This window comes from Simochromis diagramma, unplaced genomic scaffold (assembly GCF_900408965.1).
Source record: "Simochromis diagramma unplaced genomic scaffold, fSimDia1.1 OVJJ01000205.1, whole genome shotgun sequence".
Classification (NCBI taxonomy): domain Eukaryota; kingdom Metazoa; phylum Chordata; class Actinopteri; order Cichliformes; family Cichlidae; genus Simochromis; species Simochromis diagramma.
In genome coordinates this window covers 16,669,719-16,693,135 of record NW_024386782.1, presented here as the reverse complement: position 1 = coordinate 16,693,135, position 23,417 = coordinate 16,669,719, and the positions used below count along the sequence as shown (strand labels likewise).

The 23,417-nt window shown below is 41.2% G+C and overlaps 1 protein-coding gene across 1 annotated transcript; it reads right to left on the bottom strand.

The window, feature by feature from the left end:
• Window positions 1-246: 246 nt before the first annotated feature.
• LOC120727812 (phosphatidylinositol 3-kinase regulatory subunit gamma-like) lies at window positions 247-5,057 on the bottom strand. The gene is made up of 10 exons (XM_040022342.1): window positions 4,700-5,057; window positions 2,709-2,820; window positions 2,478-2,576; window positions 2,176-2,356; window positions 1,972-2,088; window positions 1,727-1,869; window positions 1,443-1,619; window positions 1,286-1,360; window positions 995-1,165; window positions 247-890 (listed from the first exon to the last, which is right to left on the bottom strand). Exons 1-10 carry the CDS (start codon window positions 4,749-4,751, stop codon window positions 614-616), a joined length of 1,404 nt encoding a protein of 467 aa, XP_039878276.1. The 5' UTR covers window positions 4,752-5,057; the 3' UTR covers window positions 247-613.
• Between the last annotated feature and the right edge of the window lie 18,360 nt (window positions 5,058-23,417).

Here is a 23,417-nt window from a genome sequence, read left to right as displayed (position 1 = left end):
TGGACTAAACAGGGATGTAGTTCTGCTCAATATTTAGTGTTTTGGTCAATGGGTATATGCTCTTACTATGGTATTCTACAGGATGTTAATGCTACATAATTATCCACTGTATATGAATGTCAGTTTATTTAAAAAAAAAAAGAAAAAAAAAAAAAGAAAAAAAAAAAGGGGGGTGGAAATAACCAAGATGCACCGCAACGTTTCACAAATTCATGTGGCATTTTACCCAAAAAAAAAAAAAAAAAAAAAAAAAAAAAAAAAAAAAGTGCAGCACCTGACGTCAGTGAGTAAATCTCAGGTGGTCAGCACCCCTACCCAAAAGGTGTGGGTTAAACAAATGGCAATAAATGAAGTACAAAGAAGGGGAAGGGGGGGGGGGGGGGGGAGAGGCTGAAAGCTTAAAACAGTCTCTTTAAAAAAAATAAAATTAAAAAAAAAAAAATAATAATAATTCAAGCTGACATTCAAGTTGCGGTTCCACTTCTGTGAAATCCCATTCATAAAACCGTTGGAATCACTGTAGTGCAAAAAAAAAAAAAAAAAAAAATTTTATACAATGCACCCTGATGCAGTCTCTCGCAGTAAACATGTCCTTTTGTCTGTCACCACTGGATTACATCTCCGGAGCGGCAGGGGCCATCCCCGACGTGTGTTTTGGAGTCTGTATCAGTTTGTGTTGTTCCTCTGCGTGCTGTGAAGGTGTGGCTGCAGCTTTGGCGTGCACCGGATGTGACAGCCGCACATCCAGGGCGTCATTGTGTTGCACTAATGAGTGCAGGCGATAGTGCAGGACAAGGTCTTTCAGTGAACAGTGGACATCATAGGGCTCGGCAAAGCCGTATCCGTGCGGTGTGCTGTAGATCATGCAATGCTTGACTTCTTCGTTTACGCTTTAATGGAAAGAAGGACATCTGTAAGTGTCATGTGATCAAATCAAGAGCAACAAGCATCTCAAACAAATTCCATTTTTTTGGGGCCAAAATGCTGGACTTACACAACGGAGCAGGCGTAACATCCCTGTTTGCTGCTCTCGCGGATCAGAAATGTTCCAGGGACTTTGCCTTGAAGCATCTCCTCCGCCTGCGTCCGACTCAGTTCACCAACAAACCAGCTCGTCTCATCCTGATGTGGCAAATTCTTCTCATCTCCCTTTAGCACATACGTACTGAAAGAAAGAGGGTGGTTGTCATGTCTCTTTCAATTCTGTCTTCCATTAACAAGTTATATTTATTAATTAAAATTAATGTTTTTAATATTAAAATAAAAAGAATGTGTTTAAACTTACTCATCAACGCTGTCGTTATGTGCCCCCAGCCAATCATTTATGCGTTTCTGCCGTACGCCTTTGTGATTAAGCCAGCTGCAAGAAGAAAAACTAAACATTATAATCCCTAATGATTGTTACCACAAATGCCACAAAACAATATTCTGATGCCACTTACTTGAGGTACTGGTCTCTCATGATGCGTAGCTGGATGAGGTCTGGCCGCAGGTTGTTAATCTTCCTGTCCGTCTCTCTGTAATCCTCCACCTGCGTCCTCAAGTCTTCCTCTAAATGAATTTTGCTGTCATAGATCTCTGCGAGACGGCACTTCAGCTTCTCGTAGTGTATCAGAAAGCTGAGGAGGGAAAGGACAGGTCATAGGTGTGACCAGAGTTTAGGGGTTTATGTGCAAAATGCACCCACATTTTAAGAGCCCCCCCCGGCAACTGTGCAATGAAGTACCTCTCCAAATCTTTGTCAATTCCCTCCAAATGGCTGCTTCTCTCAAACTCTTCTCCGTAGCGCTCCTGCTCACGACACTGTTCCTCAAAGATCATCATAGTCTCATTAAAAGCCTCTATCGCCGTGCGCTTCATCTGGATCTCCTGTGTCATACAGAGTATATCCATTCAGAAAAGACTCAGGCATTTGTTAAAAGTAAATCAGACCCTTAAGAAAAGATTTTTTTTAAAGGCTGCATTTTTAACCTGTGAGGTCTTTGTGAAGGCTTCATAGAGACGATCAAACTCCTTTGATTTCTCTTGGTACTGACTGTGGACCTCCTTAAGCTTTCTTCCAGTCACATCCACACTGTCCTCTTTCACCTAAACGCAGACATTTCATTTGCTTAGACGACACGTATCCTTGTGTTTATAAAGTAAAAAGAAATAAATTTGTATTTACTCACGAACCTGCTGGAAACGGGACACAGGATGGGTAAGCATCAGATCCAGTGAGGCATTATATTCCACCAACGGATGGTGCTGATAGTACCAAATGAGCTCCACCACCGACGTGAATGTGAGAGGGTCTGAGAAGCCATACTTCCCGTCACGGTGGTAAATCTTGATCAGCTTGTTGTGCCCGTCTTTTCTAAAAATTTGAGTAGAGAAAAAAAATTAGATCAGTGCAAAATACAATTTAAACCTCACCATTAATATTTTCTTTTAGCGCTGCGCTTTGAATCACTGTGCTCCTTTTCTCTTCATCTTACCTTAATGTCAGCGTAAAGTCTCCCTGCAGCTTTGTGGATGCATCGCGCACCAGAAAGGAGCCATCAGGTGTGTCTCGGAGCTTCTCGTTTACCTCCTCCCTGTGGGAAGAGTCAGTTAATGCTTAACGGAATTCAACGTGCCAATATGTTTAACAATCAAAACATCACATGAGATCTTTGTAGAAAGGATGGGATATTTGCTGAAGGACTGCGGATGTTCTCATCCTTTACCTTGTTATGTCACCCCAGTACCATTCAGCGTCCTGTAGCGAATGCGCAGGAGGCGAAAGGCAGTTGCTGTTCATGGTGGAAGATGGTGGCTTTGTTGACCTGGGAGGGAGAGCTGCATGCGAAAGACAAAACGAGGATGGAATGAAATGCAAATTTTCCCCTCTTTTCTTAGAGAATTTAACACAATAATCTGCCACAAGATCTACTTAAGCAGTTACTGTAAACACGACCCCTTCAATATTATGACCCCCCTCCCCATCCATCCAGCCAGCAAATGAGGCACACACAGTTTGTAACACCCTTGCTTGATGAAGCCTGACAAGATCTGAGAACATGCCCAGGCAAGTTTCCAAGTTGCCAAATCATTACCAAGATCTTCAGTGCTGTCATTACTAAAAATAGAAATGTAGCTCATGAGTTAATAACTATTAAATTTGTTTGTTTTTTTTAAATTAATTTTTCCAAATACTTTAATTATAAAAACCATTATACACTAACCAGTATCCAACTCTTGTGAAATAAATTAAAGTCCATTCTCTAAAGTTTGCCTCTGGCACTGTCCTGAATTGCATGACTGGCATTTAATAGGCTATAAATTATATTTTGAGTCTCTTGGACCACCCTTTTCATTTTATAACCATTGCGAGCTTAGAGATCATAAGTTTTCCATCAACCCTGAAGGGAGGAAGAGGGAGGGGGGGATCCGTGACTCTGGCTTGAAGACTAAGCGTTTTCCTTAAAAATGAAAAACGAGGGGAAACCGCATCAAGAGGAGTGAAGGGCGATATATTTCACTGCAGGACAAAAGTGCCTTTCACGAGGCAGTTAGGGAGAATACAAGAGCACCCTCACACAGGGGAAAGTGTGGCTTTCTCCCACCATCCGCTCACCTTCCACCCCCCCTCCTCCTCCTGACCTCAAAAATAAACAAAAGACAGGTGCAGCAGTTCAGTGAAACGCTGCGGCTCCTGAACTCTGCAAAAAAATTTAAGTCTGCACACCTTTTCCCCCTCCTCTTCCTCCCACGGAGTCCTGCCAAAAAGCACTCCACCGGCTTCCAAACGCCACATGCTTGCACTAGTACATGCACTAGCAATGCATGCAAGAAATTATAAAAAAAAGAAGATGCCAAATTAAAAGTCTGAAACGCACACAACACAAACTGGCTGACCCACTGTCTTCATTTTTGTTGTGCTTCCTACACCCTGTATTGTCGTCACAGATTTTTAGAAGCTCTCATAAACCTCTCCTGCAAGCTACTTAATTAACTGTAGCCCACTTAGTATAGCTATTCGTAAATTAAATAAGTGTATTAAACCTAAGGACTCTGACGCAGTTTTTTTTACTAATCAATTGGCCAAATTCAATTAACATAACTCAAATCGGCTACAGCACATTCGCTAAACGTTTTCGGCGCAGTAATAACGCAAAAGCAAACAGGCTACAAAATAAGCTGCAGGCGAGTTTATCGGCGCTAAGTCATGAGACGAGCTGCCTGTAGCCTACTTTCTGAGCTAGCGAGCAAATTAACCACGGCTGGCTGCAGTGGAGAACAAAGCGGTCGTTCATTAACGCACTCGCGACTATATTCTCTATAAAATGCACTCTTTCCTCTGCCGCACACGTTTGGGTACGTGTCGTTTAGGTTTAGTGGGACGACGCAAAGCCGCCGTGCATCCCTGTCAAAGTTTGCCATATGTGCCGAGACAAAAGAAAAGAGGCAAGCCACTGCGCCTGGTTCTCCGAAAGGTATTACGTAATTGCCAAGTGAATTGCGCTATGCATGCCTGGGCAATGCCACTGGGAGAGCGCAGCACTGAGGACCTGGCCATTGCAACGCTTTGCCGACACCTGCACAGCATTTTCTCAGATGTCAGCTTTACTAACAGATATTAACCGATAAGAAAAAAAGAAGAATAAAGCGGGGCATTGATAAAACGCTCCCCGACCCCCCGCAGATCAGATAATGGCTGGTTTTAACCCTAACTTACCTGGTGCTTGGTCCATTTCGATGTAGAATAAACCTTCGGGAGGATAAATCATTCCTGTTTCACTAGAGTAGTCCAGGTTGCCGCTGTTGTCTTCGCAAGTCTGAGCATAAAAAAAATAAAAAAAATAATGCACGTTTCTTTTAACCTAATTTAAGCTAAGCTACTTAAGAGTATTCGCAAACGCCACATCCTACATTCACGTGAATAAAAAGATAACTCCTTGGATTCCGCGTCCATAAGCATCCCACAGTCAAAAATTTAGTGTTCTTAAATCGCCTTTCTAAACAGAGACCATTTTCAGACATAATAGATTGTCAGTCCGTGCCTTCTCACTGTGTGGCGGCGCTCTAGTTCATCTGGGAAGTCGAGCGACTTTAAAGGGCTGTTCGTAACATCATCTTGGTACAGTCCAAGCTGCTACCACAGTAGGGGTGTTCTTTTTTCTTGTTGGGATCCCGTGTCGTGTACAAAAAGGAGCTATTGAAATGTATCCTACGTAATTATTTAAAAGTAAGCGTTTTAAATGAAAATGAACATATATGCACTTAAATAAGTAAATTGTTTAAGCAGATATATGGCGTTTTCCACATAACATCCACAAACCCCTAAAAGTGTAATAGTACATTCCAGACCGTTTCATTCAGTTCCCCTCAAGCTTTGCCCTAACAGCTGAAAATCCTGTGCTGTACATGAATGGATTTTTTAAAAAAGTTAAAATTACGAAATGAAAATATTTAACGCGTATCTTTTAAGCAATCAAGAATTAGAGCAGTTTCAGCCATTATGGTTGCTCCAGTTTATTGATAAGTGAACACATTCCAAGAAAACAATGTCCTGTTACAGGTTTTAGCATAATTAAACTTGGTTGGCTAAAACACCTTTTGTAGTTTCCTAGTTGGCAAGTAAGTATTATATTCTTGTTGAGCTTGCCAGACACGTTCAGCAACAGTAAATGGCATCTTGGCTGACACCGCTCATAATTACTGCTGCTGTGAGATCATCCAGTTAAAGATAGCAGGTGTGTAACCACCTGTACACTTTAGGTCTGAAAGAAGTGGTTATTTTACAGTGACACATTTTGCTATTTCTTGCCTCAGATGCTAAAAATGGCCAGAGTATTAACATTACTGTCCTCTTATGTGTTCGGAGTGGATGAATACACACATTGTAGTTTGCTCATGACACAGAATGACATTGTGCTGTAAATTTAAACAGCCATGGCCTCTTCCACCAGTTGAACTTAGTGGCTACAGAGAGAGAGAGAGAGAGAGTGAAACAAGGCCCGCTTGGTCAGAGGTCTGCCTCTGTTGGTGTCCAGGCGTTTATAGCCGCTCCCCTTTTGACCCAAGTTTAGAAAGTCAGGGGAGGTAATTGCCTCCAGCATTCCTTTTTCCCATCAGTAAGTTGATTCTTTCCTGTATCCAGTCTTTACCCAAGAAACACTGAACTAGCTGCCATGATCAACCTTGTTAAGACAACAAAAAGCACAATTATAGGTGGATGTGGGTCATTTAAGCAAACACAAATTGAGATTATTAACTTGTATAATAAAATTCACATTAGTCTGTAATTTGCTTGTTGCACTGAATCTGAGTTTAACTTTCTGATTGATGTCTGTGGGATGTTGGCATGTTTCTCAGGCCTTACATCCACCGTACAGCAGCTATGTAACTGGGTGCTCACACATGTCTGAGTGTTTGTGTGCCCCCATACTTGAAGAAGCCTTGAAGTTTGTCATGGCGTACTACTCGGCTGCTTCCCCTTCCCCCCCCACTCCCACTACCACAGTGTCAGAAGAGCACAGAATTTGCCCCCTTTAACTTCAGGGTCTGACCTCTGTGACACATTTCACAGCCACCACCCTCCTGAAACAGAAGACAGCTGGGGCTCCAGATATGTTAGCAGGGGGACAGTGGGTCTCTGGGCTCTGTGTTGCGGATGTGTTGCTTCTTGATCAGCATTAGAAAAAGTTGAACTAATTAGGTTATGCTGTGTGTTCCCTGTGCGTCAGTCGCATTCGTTGTGTGTACGTGTAATGATCAGGGAGAGGGAGGGCTGTCCTGTGGGATAAACCTTTAGGCTCTGCACCCCAGATCCAGGCAGTCCTGATGGGATCAGTGAAGACTAATCGGAAGATTAACAGGATAGGCTGATACTGCAAGCCTGCCAGCTGCCTGCTAGCTGATGTGACTCATCTTGATATCCACCACTGCAGTATGCCACCAGATTGTGGTAGTGCTGGGAAACACTGTGCACGAGCTTTAAATTAATAGGCAGATGTTTCTCTGTGCAGAAAACAGCTCAAGTTTTATTTTGTTAGGTTTAAATTTTGACACTAATCTGACAAACAAGAGAAAGTCCATTTTAAGCAGTAAGGAAAGTAGGTGTCAGCTAAATTATAGTTTTTAATTTCTGACAGGAAAAGAAATGTAAATAAACTAGAGACAATTTTATGAATCGATCACACCAGCTGCAATGCCATCCAGATCCATATGCAGCCATCCCTACATTTATTACATGAGTACTTAGCACTAATGAGTTGGGCCACCAATAAATTCAAACGTGGCCCGGTACAAACTCTGTGTGATGTCCAGTTGTGCCCACGTGCGCAGGTTATTGACTAATTCAAAGCAACCCAGTGAAGTGTGATGTGTGCTCCCTAAACCAGAGAATTTCTAGTGATCTCTTGTGTCCTCTACACGTGCATAAAAGTGAGTGCAGGAAATGTCCCATGTGATTATCTTACATTTTTCACAGTTTATATGTAAAAGTGATCACAGACTCACAAGGTGAAAACAATATATTTTTTATTGCATCTGTTAACTGGAACCCAGGAGATTGGGAAATATGATTGGTTTGGTCTCATAGAGATTATTAGATCAGTGTGATTATGGTGCGCTATATGTTAACTCTAGGGAAATTATGAAATGAGTGTTAATCCTCATATATAAGAGTGTTAAGTGTTTACATGATAGTCCTCCTGCTGGTATTCACTCAGCCACAATAAGTCAAACAAGCAATACTGGACTTAGTGGAATAATCTCGTGTTTTTTTAGAATAATGATTGTTTAGACTTTGTTAAGGAACGTTATTAATCAGATGTTTTTTTTATATTCCTCTATAGTGCAGTGTGGGCTGACACAGTATGGAGAAATCATTTCTTAGTTTAGTTCACCAGTGTCAGTATCTGTGTCATGGTCTTGCACTGTAGCCCTGAGCAAACTGCACTTCTCTTAAACCTTCTGTACTGTAGTGTGCTACTATTCACGGCCATTGAAGGGATGCATAATGGCCTTGGCAGGGCGTACGACATTCACCATGGAGAGACTGTGGGATTTCCCTGATCCGCAGCCAGAACCAGCACACAAAGCATGCAGCAGTCCTGCCAGAGGCAACTCAACTGTGGGCAGAGTGTAGGGCGGCTATGGTCTGGACCCCAGGACCCTGCCATTGAGGAAATGTAAGTGGGGACAGTGTCTGAACGGCTTGAGTTGGAACAGAAAAACCTTGGATGACCAAAACTATGAGCTTCAAATAGCTGGGCCCTGGGAAACATAGCTTGTTCTTTTAGGGAGGTCAAAGAGAAGCCAAAAAGAGGAAAAAAATAAAACCAGTGTTTGATGGATGGAATGTTAAATTGGAGGCTACTGTTACTATAGACATCAGGAAAACGGACATATCATTTTTCCAAATGCTCCAATGCTGCCCCTCTCTTTCTCCGTCCTCTGAATTATCTCCTAGAGGTCATGCCTACCTCTCATCATCTGTCACTCCATATCGTCAGAGCCTAATCTTATTAACCGAGGTGACAACTGAGGTCCTTGTGGCATGTCACCTCATAATATCTGCTAGTTCGGTGTCTTACTTATGCAGAAGATGACTATTCAGTGGTATCAGCAGCTTCTGTTTCTCTGAGCTGAGGCTTTCCCCGGCTCTGTGGTGAGCCAAATGAAGGCTGGAGATGAAACCCTAATGCCAAATGAATCCATGACATGCTGTCATTTCTTGTCCTTCTATCATATAAGTATAGGTATGGATCCATGTAGGTAATTGGGCTGCAAGTAACAAAATTATGTTGCTGAATAAGATGATGATCACTTTTTTTTTTCAAGTGTTTCAAATATCAGAAATACAGAAAAACAACCTTTAATGTACTTTTTGTCATTGCTGTCAAGCTGAAAAATAATTGTAATGTTATGTAATGTTTAAAGTTAGACTTTCTGTGACTTATTCAGTTGCCTATAATATTCTGTGAACAGTTTCCAATGTGAACAACACAATTCTTACGTATGTAACTTACTCCTCAGTGCCTCTATTCCACATCCAGTAATATTGTTTTTCAGATATGTTAGAAGTCAGATTTCAGAACTCCCGAGTGATATCACTCTTGAGTTAGTGCATTCCAGTAGTAAAGTAGGAAAAGCAAAAAAAAACAGGCCTTGCTTTGGTTCTGAGTTAGAGCCATTCATGTATCACTATCAAAAACACAGCTACACCACATTTATCGATAGAGCTTGGTCAGTTTAACTTTAAGTTTTACAGTTTTACTACTGTTTATATTCACTGCCACCATTTTGGATTGTTAACTCTTGGTTGGTGGGGTTGCTCCCACTTTTTGAGTAGGAAATCCGAGTTGAGGAGGCACTCTAGATTAACATTACAATTGAAAACTAGGAAATTTGGACTTCCAAGTTAATCTGTAATGGAATAATCGACAGTAAGCAACATTAGCTAAAGTTAGCTTAGCAATAGAGTCCAATAATCACTACTAATGACATACATTTAGCGCCCAGTGAAACACAAAGTCCATATAAAGACAAAGCAACAGAAAAAGATGTTGGTTCAAATAGCAGTTTGCTTGAGGCAGCGTTGGCAAGGAATCAAGATATGGTTAGCCAGCAAGCTGCTATGTTAGTTAGCACTTTCCCCCGGAAATAGGACTAACATTACCTAGATTAAACCATGTGCAGTATAAAATGTGAATGTAGCTTCTGGGTCTGAAAAGCAAAGCTAACATGGAGGTGCTTAAACCTGCATGCTTCTTAATGGCCAGGATGTGATGCCTTGGTTGCAAAAAGACCCATAGATGTTTATGGAAAACATACTGTCTTTCTTTTCGCTGATTACCACGCAAACCAGCTAGATGTTATCTAATGTAGCAAAATAATGTTAAGTGAAGAAGTTTGGCTAATTTATAAATGACCAAGCTCATCATGCTGACTTTAAAAAAATACTTTATCAGCTCATATTATATGTTGAACATCATAGTGAAAAAGTATTTACTCCCTCCAACATTTGTTATTATTTTCCATGCAGGCCTCGCTGGCTTCGGTTAAGGTCAGAGTTCATGATTCAACAATAGGAAAGAGACAGGACAAAAACAGCATCCATCAGAGTTTTGCAGTGGTCTAGTCAAAGCCAGGACTTAAATCAGATTGAGATGGTTTGGCATGACCTTAAAAAGTTTGTTTATGCTGGAAAGGCCTCTAATATGACTGGATTTAAAAAAAATTCTGCAGAGAAGAGTGGGCCAAAATTCATTCACATGTGAATGTGAATGACTCACTGCCAGTTGATTGACTGCTTGGTGGCAGTTCTTGCTGCCATAACCAGTTATTAGGGTTAGGCGATAATTACTTTTTTCACACGGGGGCAGGTAGATTTGGTTATCTCTTTTCCCTTAAATAATGAAATCATCATTTAAAAACTGCATTTTATATTTAGTTATTTATCTTTGTCTAATATTAGACATTCATATTACTTTCATGATCTGAAACATGGAAGTGTGACTAATATGAAAAAAATAGGAACTCACAAAGGGGGAGAATAGTTTTTCAAAGCACTGTATAAACACAAGTTACAGCTAGCCTTTTCCCTTTTTGCAGTACTAGCCATGAAGCGTGCAAGGCCAGGCTGGATAGTGTACTACTTTGTCACGTACAAATCAACTTTGTAGTCTTTATAGTCATATCTGGTATGCAGTGTATATACAGTGGTCTCTCAGTAAGTCCAGTTCAATAAACAGAGTGTGATATAGATACACAACATAAACACAGTATTGCAACATATGCAGGATAGTCCCATGGAGGCCTAGCTCTCCTCACTGTTTTGGCAAATGACGGTTCCCACACGGAGTGAAAGCATGAGCGGTGCCAGATAATCTGATGGGTTTTTTTGTTTCTTGTCCAGAGACAGGTGTAAATAATTATTTTAGCAGTTTAGCTCCATTCACAGAGGACTAATTCATGAGTGATCTCTACTGCACCCCCGGCTGAATTGCAGCCAATTTCTGTACAATGGGAGTCATAGGAATGACTCTCCTAGATTATCTGTGTACAAACTCGAGCAACAGGATGTTGACTACAGTTGCTCTTCTCCCAAACTGAAGTGGCAACAGGTGTCATTAATATTCATATTCCTTGATGTTCTTGAAGAAGCATTAAATTGCTTGTTTTGCCTGACGAATACTCCGAAAACCAATGATGTTCAGTTAGTAATAACTGACATGAATGTCCTTTCCATTTTACTTGGAAAGTAAATTCTAAAACTCACAGCTCTGCAAACAAAGATGATATTATTCTTAATACAGTGTGTGACAAATTGGTTTGTGCACAGAAAAGTCATGTTGTAGTCAGCCCTCAGCTTAAGCAGCAGAATTTCTGTGATGATTTGTGTCAAATCTAACTCTTTAAATAGGAGTCATGTGTGTCAGTGACCAAATGGTATATAGCTGGAAACCTCTCTCTCTCTCTTTCTCTCTCTCTCTCTCACTCACACACACACACACACACACACACGGACATACACACACACATGCAAACACACACAATCCGAGGCTTTCATGCAAGGCAAAATTGAGAAGCTGAGACCTCTTTCAAGCTCCTGGGCAGTTTCCCCCCTTGTATAAAGGGACACTAGTCTACTTGGCTACACAGCCATCACATCAGCACTATAACTCTATTAGGCACAGCTCCAGGACACACTAAGCAACCCGTAGTCTACAATGGCATCATTGTCAGCAGGGATTGCAGCTATTGTCATCCATGCTACAGGATTTATTCCCCTCCTCCCATATTGCGACCTTCACCTCTGACCCTTGCTGCCATCTCACATGCTCAAGGGACTGAGCGCTTGTGAGGTGTTATGCCGTCCAAAGTCTTAAAGACCCCCTTCACAATGACCGAAGCCTCCTAAGTGGATTCTCTTGATAGCACCGCTCCTGGGACGATTCAGGTTAGTGTCAGCAAGGAGAGAGGGTTGGGAAGGGGTCAGAATAAGGAGCTGTGATGGGACTGATTGACCCTTAGAAAGGGTCAGTTAGAAGGCATGAGAGGAGAGGAGCTGCCTAAATGGCTCTTTTCTCTCCTTTTCTCCCCCTGGCCAGGGCAGAGAATCTGTATAGTTATTTATGAGTGTGTGGGAGAGCAAGTGGGGCTGCTGTGAAAACCACCAGACCTCTTTGTTGTAAAGACTGGGCTGAGGTGCCTGCGGTTGGTTCTGTCATATATACATGCACATGCAAGTGCTCACACACACTATTAAGAACCCCTCCCAGAGCGGCAAGGACAGAGGAGAGGACACTGTTGCGAGGCAGATTTGGAAAATGAGGTGTGTCTCACACAATAGCTGTCAGCAGTTTGATAGGTGCTTCTCGGGCATGTAGACCCCAACAAACTTCAGCTGGAAGCCACTGACATTAATTTGAACCAAAGTTGACACACGCTTGTTTAATGTGATTACTGAGATGGAAGGATTTTTATTAACAATTGTTATTCCTGCCATTGCATTATTAATAATAAAAAAAAAACTATTTTAAACAGTATGACCTCCACCACTAAACGTTTAATGAATTTCTGCATTCGTCGACACAGTCACTCCAAATTATTGTTTTGTTGCTACTAAGGCAGTGATTCAGAATATGCCCGTGCTGGAGTTTTGTTGAGTATTTTTCTGCTGAATTCTGATGCATGCCTGAGACAGTAAATCCATGATTTCTGAGGTTACCATGAGTCACATATTCCTCATTGTAGAGAATAAATTAGCATTGCCTTCCCAGAATTGCATAAAGTTACTGTTCACACCACTGCAGCACGTCTGCCAGTGTAACACACACCACTTCTTTTTTTTTTCCCTTTCCCTGACAAAGTTAAATTAAGCTTGAATTTCACGCTGAAGTCAAATGGTCATGATGTCATGGTTTGAGGACAGAATGACTCGGTTTGTCTGTTGACTGAGAAGGCCTATTCTTGCATGTTTGGGTGGGAGCGTAGCATATAATTGCAGAGCGGGATAGCATGAGGGGATGGGGGAGGGAGCGAGTTAGCACGCAACATGAGTTTTGGCCCACAGTTGCTGGTGTGGGTGCCAAACTTGTCCAGAGGGCTGCTGTGTGTATCTGTGTGCGAAGCTAGGTTCTGCTCTGCCTAGAGGCTCGCACCGTTCCAAGACACATCTTTCATTTGCACACGCTGAATAACTTAGGGGAGCCCAAGGCAGTCTGGACAGGGGATGGATCTGGTTTTATGTGCTTTTTTAGGGGATGTTGGGCCATTGCCTGGCTGCGTGAGTGTGTGCAAACGCAGGAGAGTCCAGATCCTTTCTGGACGTGCAAAATTCTTCTTCTGAGTGTCCCTTTTCAGAACCGTTGCATTGTTTAGTTGTCAAGTTAGTTGTTAGGGAGCAACCAAACCACTGTACACGTGTTGCAGCCATTTGAGGATTACACTGATCCAAAAATCTGACAGTAAAAGAACAGAATGGAAAGCTTTGTCGGTCTTTTCATATCCTCTCGGTGGGAGGTAAAAGCCAGGACCTCCAGACATGGGCTAGCACTGGTGGGTGTTAATGGGGGAGTTTGAGCGCTCAACAGCCAACCAGATGGACAGCCAAACACTGTGCATTTAGGAAGATCATATGGGATAACCTTGCAAAGACAGATTGACATTTTGCTGACAAAACAAACCACCCCTGTCCGGCACGCAAATTGCCCCCTTCCCTTTTAGCCAGTACACACACACACACACACACACACACACACACACACACACACACACACACACACACACACACACACACACACGTGCACAAACTCTCATACAAATACCTTAAGTGGTATGTGCTTACACAGGCTTTAAGGAAGTTATTTCAGCATGTGTTAAGAACTCGACGGGGAGCCATAACAATAAGAGGATAGGACAGAAGAATCTACAACTACACAACTCCTGCGCAAACAATAGCACCTGTGTAAATGCCACAGCCTTGAGCCAAAAGGACAGCAAGTAAATTCATTTTCTGAGTCATGCTTTGGAATTTCATTTGGTGCTTTAAGGCCAAAGGTTGGGATGTCCCAGAAGGTAAAGAGTGGTATTATCAGTCCTAATTTTCCCTGCTAATAGAATTAGACTGCTTCTAAAAAGATCAAGTGTACAGCAAACTAAAGTAGGTCTTTAAAACTATTTCAATTGGTTATGTTAAATCTGTTTAACCACATAGATAAATCCAGCCTTATCAGATTCCATTACGTGACCCCAGCCCCCTTTTATCTCCTTTTGGTGTAGTCAAAACATTTCACTCGGTTTAGAACAGAACAAAATATTCTCAGTCATGAAAGAACAAAAATCACCAGGAGTCACATTACCCTGGTCTATGAAACCTCCAAGTCTCCCTGCAACAATTTGAATATGCTCCACATGATTTATGGCACATAAACTTCCTCCCACCCACACACAACACAAATTTACATCAGTAATACAGCTTGTACCCACACTGTGTGTTCCAAAATACTGATTACATTTGTTGTCATAACATTTAACGTAAATTACTACTGTCATCTTTCCACTTCACGCTTGCGTCTGTGGCCTTTTCACCACACTCTCCATGTCGGCACAGGAGATTCTGTGCAAGAGATGACTGTACTCTAAAAGTGCTGACTGCACAAGGTGAAATTGTCGCGGTAACCCAGAAAAATGATGCCAAAGACCGTTTAACTCATCTGGTTTTGATGAGTTTTATAGAAAAAAGTCCAATTACACAGGGAGTTGTAGCTTTGCAGATTAAGTGTAGTCATATTAACTGTTAAGAAAAAAAGAAATATAAGTGCAACAATACAAACAGTTACATTACATTCTGGGAAATTTTCTAATGACTCGGTCATATGAGAGAAGAAATAGGATGATACAATTCCTGTACTTAGGAGAAACTAGTTGTTGTTTGATGACTGCCCCATGATTACATAGTTTTTTTTATCTAAACAATTTCTGTCTAACATATGATTCCCGAAAAATAGCCAACATGTTTCAATCCGTCTGTGCTATTGTGTGCAACTTGTTTGGGAGTCAACTCAACTGGTTGCCAGCTGGTTGTGTTGTGGTTATATTTCCATATAAAAGCAAGGTTGCTGAGTCCTCATGTCATTTTGCAGTTAGATTGCTATCCTGCATTAACTATGTCACGATTTGGTAAATTTGTATGCCATCATAAAGCCTGCTGACTTTTTTCATCAGTATTAATTAATTATTAATTCATTCAGTATATTTTTTACGATCCAAATACCTGGGAAATAATTCCCAACAGCCTGCATTTTGAATTTAGTGCTATTTAGCAAATATTTAAATGCTAACCCCCTCAAAATAAAATGACTTCGGGACACTGTCCTCTTCAAATGTGTTTGCACTACGATCAGTACTCTTTGTTTGTTTCGGATGAAGGAGCTGGACATGTTTCTGTAAAAATGACCTTCAGTGTATTTACACATGTGCATAACTGGACATAACACAAATCTTATTTTTTTGGGGAGCTTTAAGATTAAAAACCATTCAGTGTCCAATTTGCATCCACACACAGACCTCTGCAGGGTAATGTCTGGAAAAGTTTGCACATGTGTGAAAACAGCTTAAGATGACAGTTGAGCACAAAAATCTCATGCGCTACACCTATGCATGTTGCGTCTGTTGTAGTGACCGTGTTAACATGCTGAGCTCAAATCAGCAGCACTCACGCTGGTTATGCTGCACAACAAGATAATTTGATCTTTGGAAAGTGTCCCGTGAGAATATTTTACTACTCTGCCGCTGCCTGTATGCTGATTTTTCATGGTGGATTTGTTCCTTTAAAAATTTGGAAAAAGATCCGTTAATGGATTTGTTAGCTTAATTTGTTTAGTGATAAATATTACGGTGAAATTTGGTGGGATGTTAGGCAGCTGAGATGCGCCTCGCTCATGTGGTCCCACTCTTCCTGTAAAACCCCCTGGAGTGAAAACAAAGATGAGCTTAGTGAATGGATTTAATCCTGTTTGATCATCTAACGAGGATAGAGCATGTTGCTTGAAGGTCAGAGGCCTCTTAAGTTGGTATAGCTACTTTGACAATTACGTCTGTCACAGAGCGTTAGCTTTTATCAGCAATGGAAATGTCAAAAGGTAAACAGGTCACTAATAGCCCGAGCCGGGGCTTTGACTGCAGAAACATAGTTGTGTGCTCAGATGTTCTGGGTGAAGCACAGACAGCCAGAAAAACAAACAGACTGGCAAGCAGGCAGTACGGAGGCGAGCACACAGTTGTGACAAAGAAATCCTCAAGATCACATGGTCGTGAAGATAGTTTATGCCGCATGTCTAACCCTTCTCAGTTTGATTACACTCATCATGCTCAAATTTATGTTACCCACAGAGATTCTTGCTTGTGCTATTTTGGTGAGGGCTGTTGCTTGGGCTTGTCTCTGACGATTCAGCTAAGTCTTGCCCTCTCTCTGCCCAGCTCCCACACATACACACACACGCACACACACGCACACACACTACGTTCCCTTTCTCTGTCTTTCCCTCCTCACTGCCCAACCACATCGCCACACTCAGTTTTCCATGGCTTGTCATTCCCTGGTGCTCTGCGAACTAAGTAAATTCACAACACAATCCGGAAATAGTGTTCCAGGAGGAGAGGGTGGGAAGGAAAATCCCTTGACTGGTGCTGGCAAGAAGTCGGGAGAGAGAGAGAGAAATGGTATTAGAGCCATTCACACTTCATACAAGACTTGTTCCTTTCACAAAATTCTCTTTTTCATTCAGAGCTCTGGCTCTTTACATTTAATAGTTTTGGTGTGAAACTCAATTGTTCAACGGCGAGAAACACACACTTAGTGCACACGTGCACAGGTTCAGAAACTGTGCACATGTGCACTAACTAAACAGGCCATCGGTGGCAGAGGTTAACTTATCTTTAGGCCAAGTGGTCAAAGGTCAGTATTAAAAAAGGGCAGATGTCTCTGTGGAGGCGGGTGTGGAGGAGTGGAGCACAAGGTGCATGGGCAAATGTTGTCTGAATTAGTTCAGAGTCTGAGAGAGGAAGCGGGCAGAGCTGAGTGAAGACAGGTGGTGTGCCAGCAGGTTAAAAGCAGGGTCAACTCCATAACTAAGGTGTCATCTGGATACCTCTCCACAGCTGCCAATCACCATCAGGCCACAGCGAGACATGCAGCGACAACAGTCCCTACAATTATCTAGTACATGCCCAGGAAATGTTCTGTGCCTGTTGTGCAGTTGCCTCTTGGTCAGGGTGGTAAAATGTTCCACCTTCATTCGTCAGAGGATGTGGTCAGATCTCAGCTGAGAAGCCTGGGACTGTATATATGAAGCAGCTGTGGAACTTCATCGCTCAGATCGGATCAGTATATTCGGTATTAGTTAAAAATGAAATGTGCTTTTGCAGGAAAGAAAATGAGATAAAAAGACCCTGTCGCTGATCTTTAAATGTGTTTAGCTTGGTGCCTGCTTGGTGCCTGTTAAATGGCCAACAAATGCCTTGCTCACTTTTTACAAGGGGAGGACAGCCTGCGTGAGTATGTCTTACTATAACAGTCAGTAACATGAGATGGGGAACCACACAACCGCTAAATCAGTAAAATGGGAACCCACAGTCACTGTAATTTGGGAGAGAGCTGGTTAACCGCCCCTCATAATGGATGGTGTTTCTGTTTAGCCTAAGGCGTTGGAGCTGAGGTCATATGCAAACAAGGCAGATCCTAGGGCCTTATAGCATTTGTACATATATTTGATTGAGTTTGCAAAAACATGCTCTTTGACAGGCTACATGAGGCTCTGTAGCTGAACTCTTTTAAAAAGGTTCTTTCATTTTTAAGGCCAGAACTACTGTCACACCTTGGACCTACATCACCTTGCACATGACCTAACAAGCAAAGGATCTCCCGGTTTGATCAAACCCATTATGGGCTGTGGTGACACCTTGCATATAAGGGAGCAGCCTAAACTAGCCTAATAAGAGTTGACACCAAACCTAGCACATACTTAGTATTGTGTTTTTGTGGGTGGTACAATATACCCAGCGTGGAAACGTGTCAAAAAATGCTGTTCATGGAAGCTGGAGGGTGGCCCCAAAAGCAAGTCAGTCCCCATAGACCACTATTTATAAAATGTGCAACTATACTCAACTTTGTTCAGAAATAAATATCTAATTTCCCCATATATGCCAACCCACTTTTCATGCAAACATCTGAAACATAATATGGATGTGTGTGTGTGTGTGTGTGTGTGTGTGTGTGTGTGTGTGTGTGTGTGTGTGTGTGTGTGTGTGTGTGTGTGTATTCATATATTTGTGGGGACCAACAGCCCTTATGGGAACCAAAATCCTGGTCCCCACAAGTACAGCTGGGTTACAGTTAGGTTATGGTTAGGCATTCATTTTTCATGGTTAGCGTTAGGGTAAGGGAAAGCATTATGTCAGTTAGATGTCCCCACAAGATATGAATGCCCGACGTGTGTGTTTGATTGCATGAGTGTGTCTACTATTAGACCAGCTAAGACCATACATTTGTGTTTCAGTTTTGCAGGGTGAACGTCTACTGTGAATCATTTTACACTAACTGCACGTGTCTATGTTTGTGTAGTTCACCCATGTGGTCTATGGGCTGACCCAAGCTGACCCATTTCAGAGTTCTTCATAGGTCTTTATTAATTACTTGTATCCCAAAATATGTGTTTATAAGGAAATTGTTGTTTCTGAATAGGTCAAGACTCCCACTACATTGTTTATCCAGTTCAGCTTATTAGAGTCTTAAATCCAAGCATTAGCACGTAAACGCCACCTATGTCTTTGTACAGTGTACTCAGTTCATTTGATTGTCAACTAGTTGTAACTAGTAACTATTCTGATATTTAGGTACATTTTTTAAAGTGGGATATACTGGTTATTTTCCACTCAGTAATTTGACTCTTGGAACCTTCTAGAGTAACTTTGCATTTTTTACAGTTTAAAATAATCTTTTCTTTTATCTTATAATGGGCCTGCAGTCCCTCAGGTCATCTTAAAGAGGCCTTAAAGAATAAAGGCCAACTTTCTTCTGATTGGCTGCTTCTCGTAAACAGAAGGTCCAGACAGCAGCTGGGTGTGGCTGCTGTGCTCACAGTAAATAAATCAATAAAACTGTGGAAATGTAAATCTAAATTGCTAAAACTCTGATTTTGGTCTATACGGATTACATGCACACACTGACCACATGAATTGAAATCAATGTGAAAATCCACCATTAACTGTATATAGATGGCTGAACATAATGAAAAGCATAATAGAGCCACATTAAGTTATAAAGCCTCTCTCGATCTGTATTTTATGAGTAATCAATCATGAAAACGATCCAGTTAAACTTAACTAAATGTTATAATTTCAGCTTTACTTGAACCATGTGTTGATTGTATTAATTTTTTATTTTTTGGTGAATGTTCCTTTAAATGATTACATCATCCACTTTGCTCCTTTTTCCCCTTCACCATGTCCCTCTGTACTCCCAGCCTTTTCTGCCCAGAGACAATTGGCTAATTCACCAGTGTATAACACTGCCACCTCCTGATCCACAGGACCGCCAGCTGTCTGGCACACCTTTCGGTGGCACGCTTAGTCCATCCTAACATTCAAAATCACATCTCTCGCATCAGAATATGCAGAATCAACGATGTTAGCTGCAGGTTTCTTTACCACATGACTTCAGCCATATTTTCATTAGTGGGGGGAAAAAATGGAGAACAGATTCATTTGCCTCACGGTCACAACCACCCCTGTCTGGGTTTATTACATGTTATGCTGTGTGATGGTGCTGGTGTGCCATCTAGTGGAACAATGAGGAAAATCCCATCACACCGTTGCCTAAAGACACCTATACTGTGACATTCCCTGCTAAAACGTCTGCATTTTCAAACAAGGACAGTGTAAAAAATTACAGCTTGATTTTGCGTGTTGATCGCATTTTGTAGCATTCGGGTCACAAGAGAAAGCGTGCAGTTGCAGTACGTCTTTTGTTTTTCCCACAGGCTCAGCTGACATCCACGAGTCTGTGACTTTAAGAGATGACCAGGACACACTGCAAAGCTTCCATGAACACTCAAAGTCTCTTTGTTATCGGCTTCATAAAAACAGGTGCTGGAGGGGAAGAAGCACAGAGTGATTTATGTAGCAGTTTATTTTTTGTTTGGAGGTCTTTGATTTTGCAGCCACTCGTTTCACATGATGTCTAGTTTCTCCAGACAACTGGTGGTTCTTTTATGGCGATATGTTTGCTTTGATGTTTGTTTTTTCACTTTTTTCTTCTTTTTTTGTAAAAATAAAAAGAAGACTAGTGTGGAAAATGGGGGAGAATCGAAAAGAAGCTGTTTTCTGGTTTATATATAAATAAATAAAAAAAATAACCAATCTGCTTAAGAAAGTATTTAATAAATATCAGACAAAAGCCACCGTAGCCAGGCCTCATTTCCATCTATTAATGTTTTATTTCTTGCACTTCCACAATCAGTTTTTTAGAGTTAATAGGCCGAGGTGGGTGCGTATTAAAAGCATTTTTTAAGCAGTCTATGATGTCAAATATTTAGATGCTGTGACTGATTATAAATGAACATGTAAACAACATTATATTATAGCTAAAATATCAAATTAAGAATGTATTAGATTGCAGTGCCCTACATATAATTTACTGTTCACTTATACGTCCTCATTTTCCTAACTGTTGGAACTGTGGGGATCTTTTAAAATATGACTCATTAACAAGGCTGATTATTACGATCACTCTGAGCCGCTGTTTCTGAGGTCCCATATAACTAATTTCAATGATTTGTTGTTTTTGAAAGTAATGCAAATAATGTTTAAAGCGAAATCAAAGTTACTCCCAAACTGCGTACAAAGGTTTTTCTGACTACGGGAGAGTAAATATGTTTTGTCAGATTTTTGTAAGTTGACTGTAAAAAAAAAAAAAAAAAAGCAAAGAAAGAGATTAAATGAAGATGTATTTCTGTTGTTGATGCTGATATGTGCATAAAAATGTGCAATTCATTTGCAGTCTGCAAACAAATGTTCTACAAATATATTTTTGAGCGTCATATGTGAGAGTATTGTTGCTGTTCTGTTTGTTGATGTTATGTCGTTCTAGTCTTTCTACTTGGAAGGTGCGGTACTTTTAAAGATAGAATATAGGCCGAGCATTAATTTAAGCACTGCCTCACCCTGAGCCTGTTCAGTCACTATTTGTAACATGGATCTTATATGAACTGTTTTGTATAGTCTGTGTAAATGTGATGACTGAATGAACGATTAAACATCAAATATTATTTTTTTATGTCTCACTTTTAAACCCATGTATCTATCAGATGGTAAAGCGGTGGAGTAAATGATTGTTTCTCCTTTAATCTCCTAAAATGATTGAAGAAACTAGAAAATTACACTTTTGCCCTGCAGCAGAAACATGGCCTCTATGCCTCTTTTCATAGGCGGAATAAAATAATGGCTCTTGGGAGGGAATGACAGACATGTGATATAGTTTAAATAATAGCAATTACAGCACGCAGTCTTTCCAGAAAGTGACAGTGCTTTTGGCACATGAAAACTGTTTCAACCAGTTCTGAAACTCACACTTAAAGGTTGAATGGAGCAATGGAAAGACTGTTTTGTGGCATATTATGATAATACATTAAAGTGAAGGTGCAGTGTAAAGTTCATCAGAGCTAAAAAAAAAATTAAAAATTAAAAAGTCATAGCTTAGCTGGACAAGATGTGGAAATAGTGGGGACATAAGGTTGAAACAAGAAGGTAATAATGTGGAAATAGTACGTTATTACCACTTAATTACCAAAGTAATGTCTTCTCTTTTCTCTCCTGTCTCCCCTCAGCCCCCAGATACTCACAGCAGATGGCTGCCCCTCCCTCAGCCTACCTTTCTTTCCAACTTTGTTTTATTGATTTCAACAATGACATACAAAGTTAGCAACAGCAAAGTCAATCTTGATTTCAGAACAGTTGTATGTCCATTATACCCTCCAACCCCCTTAACCCGAATTCTCCCCCTACCAGGACCACACTAGACAAGACACCGCAGAGAACCAGTCTCTGCCCACACACACACACACACACACACACACACACACAAAACATTCCAAGACCCATACACATAACAAGCATAACCCCCAAAAAACAACAACCCCCCCCCTGCAAAAAACAAACAAACAAAAACAAACAAAACAAAAACAGAGAAAACAAAAGCAGAGAAGGGACCAAACAAAACAAAAGGAAAAACAAATAGATGAGGTATAACCTCAGCCTACCTTTCTTGGGGTTTTCTCTCTAATATTGTAGAGTCTTGACCTTACAACATAAAGCAACTTGGGGGCCACTGTTGTTGAGTATTGGTGCTATATATGAATAAAACTGAATATATTTAAATCAAATACTAAACAGCAATAGTTTGCACAGGTGTACCTAATAAAGTGGCCTCTGAGTGTAACTTCTGTAAGGCTTGAGTAACTTTATTCAGCAGGTGGCAGTATTGAGTCACTAAGAGCGAAAGGATTTAGTCCTATTGCAGTTTCCTGCAGTTAGATCTCTGTGCAGGCCGTCATGTTACAACACAGCGTTTTATTAAAATTCAGTCTAACCTATTTGTACACTGTGTGGGACAGCATCACTACAGCCTCGCACATCTGCGCCTGTAGACACATGTTTACCTAAATAGCTGTTTCTTGTTTTTATCTCACTAATATTTGTGATCTGTTCACAGCTTTCTTTCACTCCTGTCTCTCTGACACCCAGAGCCCAACAATAGCAGTAATGCCAGGCTAACAGAACAACTCACACCTCATTCTCCTTGTGCTCTTCTCCGTCCGGCTCTCCTTTGCTAATCCCACTTGCCATGACCTCTGAACCCTGGATGTCATCTTACATAAGAGGCTGATTGAGGGAAGCACGCGGGTGCAGCCTGAGGTGTGTTGTGCCAGCTCGTTTAAGCTCATTAACGGTTACTCTAGGATACAAATAAACAGCTACAAATAAACTTCAGTGGCAGAAGCCGGGGAAACGTATTCCGATTTGCAAGCGTCGTGTTCAGCTTCTGGTTCTCTGAATATTTTAGGTTCCAAGGTTTGGAACGTTTCTTGTTTTTCATTTGGCTGCCATAAAGGACACTGACTCTTTAGTTGTGTCTGCATCTGATTACACTCTGAGTATACACTTAGCATAGAACAAAACAGCTGAGGGAAAGAACACACGCTTGAATTTTCTACTGTTTTAAAATTATGTGACCTCCACAGTGGGGTCTCTCCCCAAACAATCGCACACACACATACACCCACAGACCCATCTGTCCTTGCTGTATCGGTGAGGGTGAGTCACTCTGCTCCAAATGTCCAGCACGCTGCCATTAAAGCAGATGAATAATCAAACCACTGCTTTGA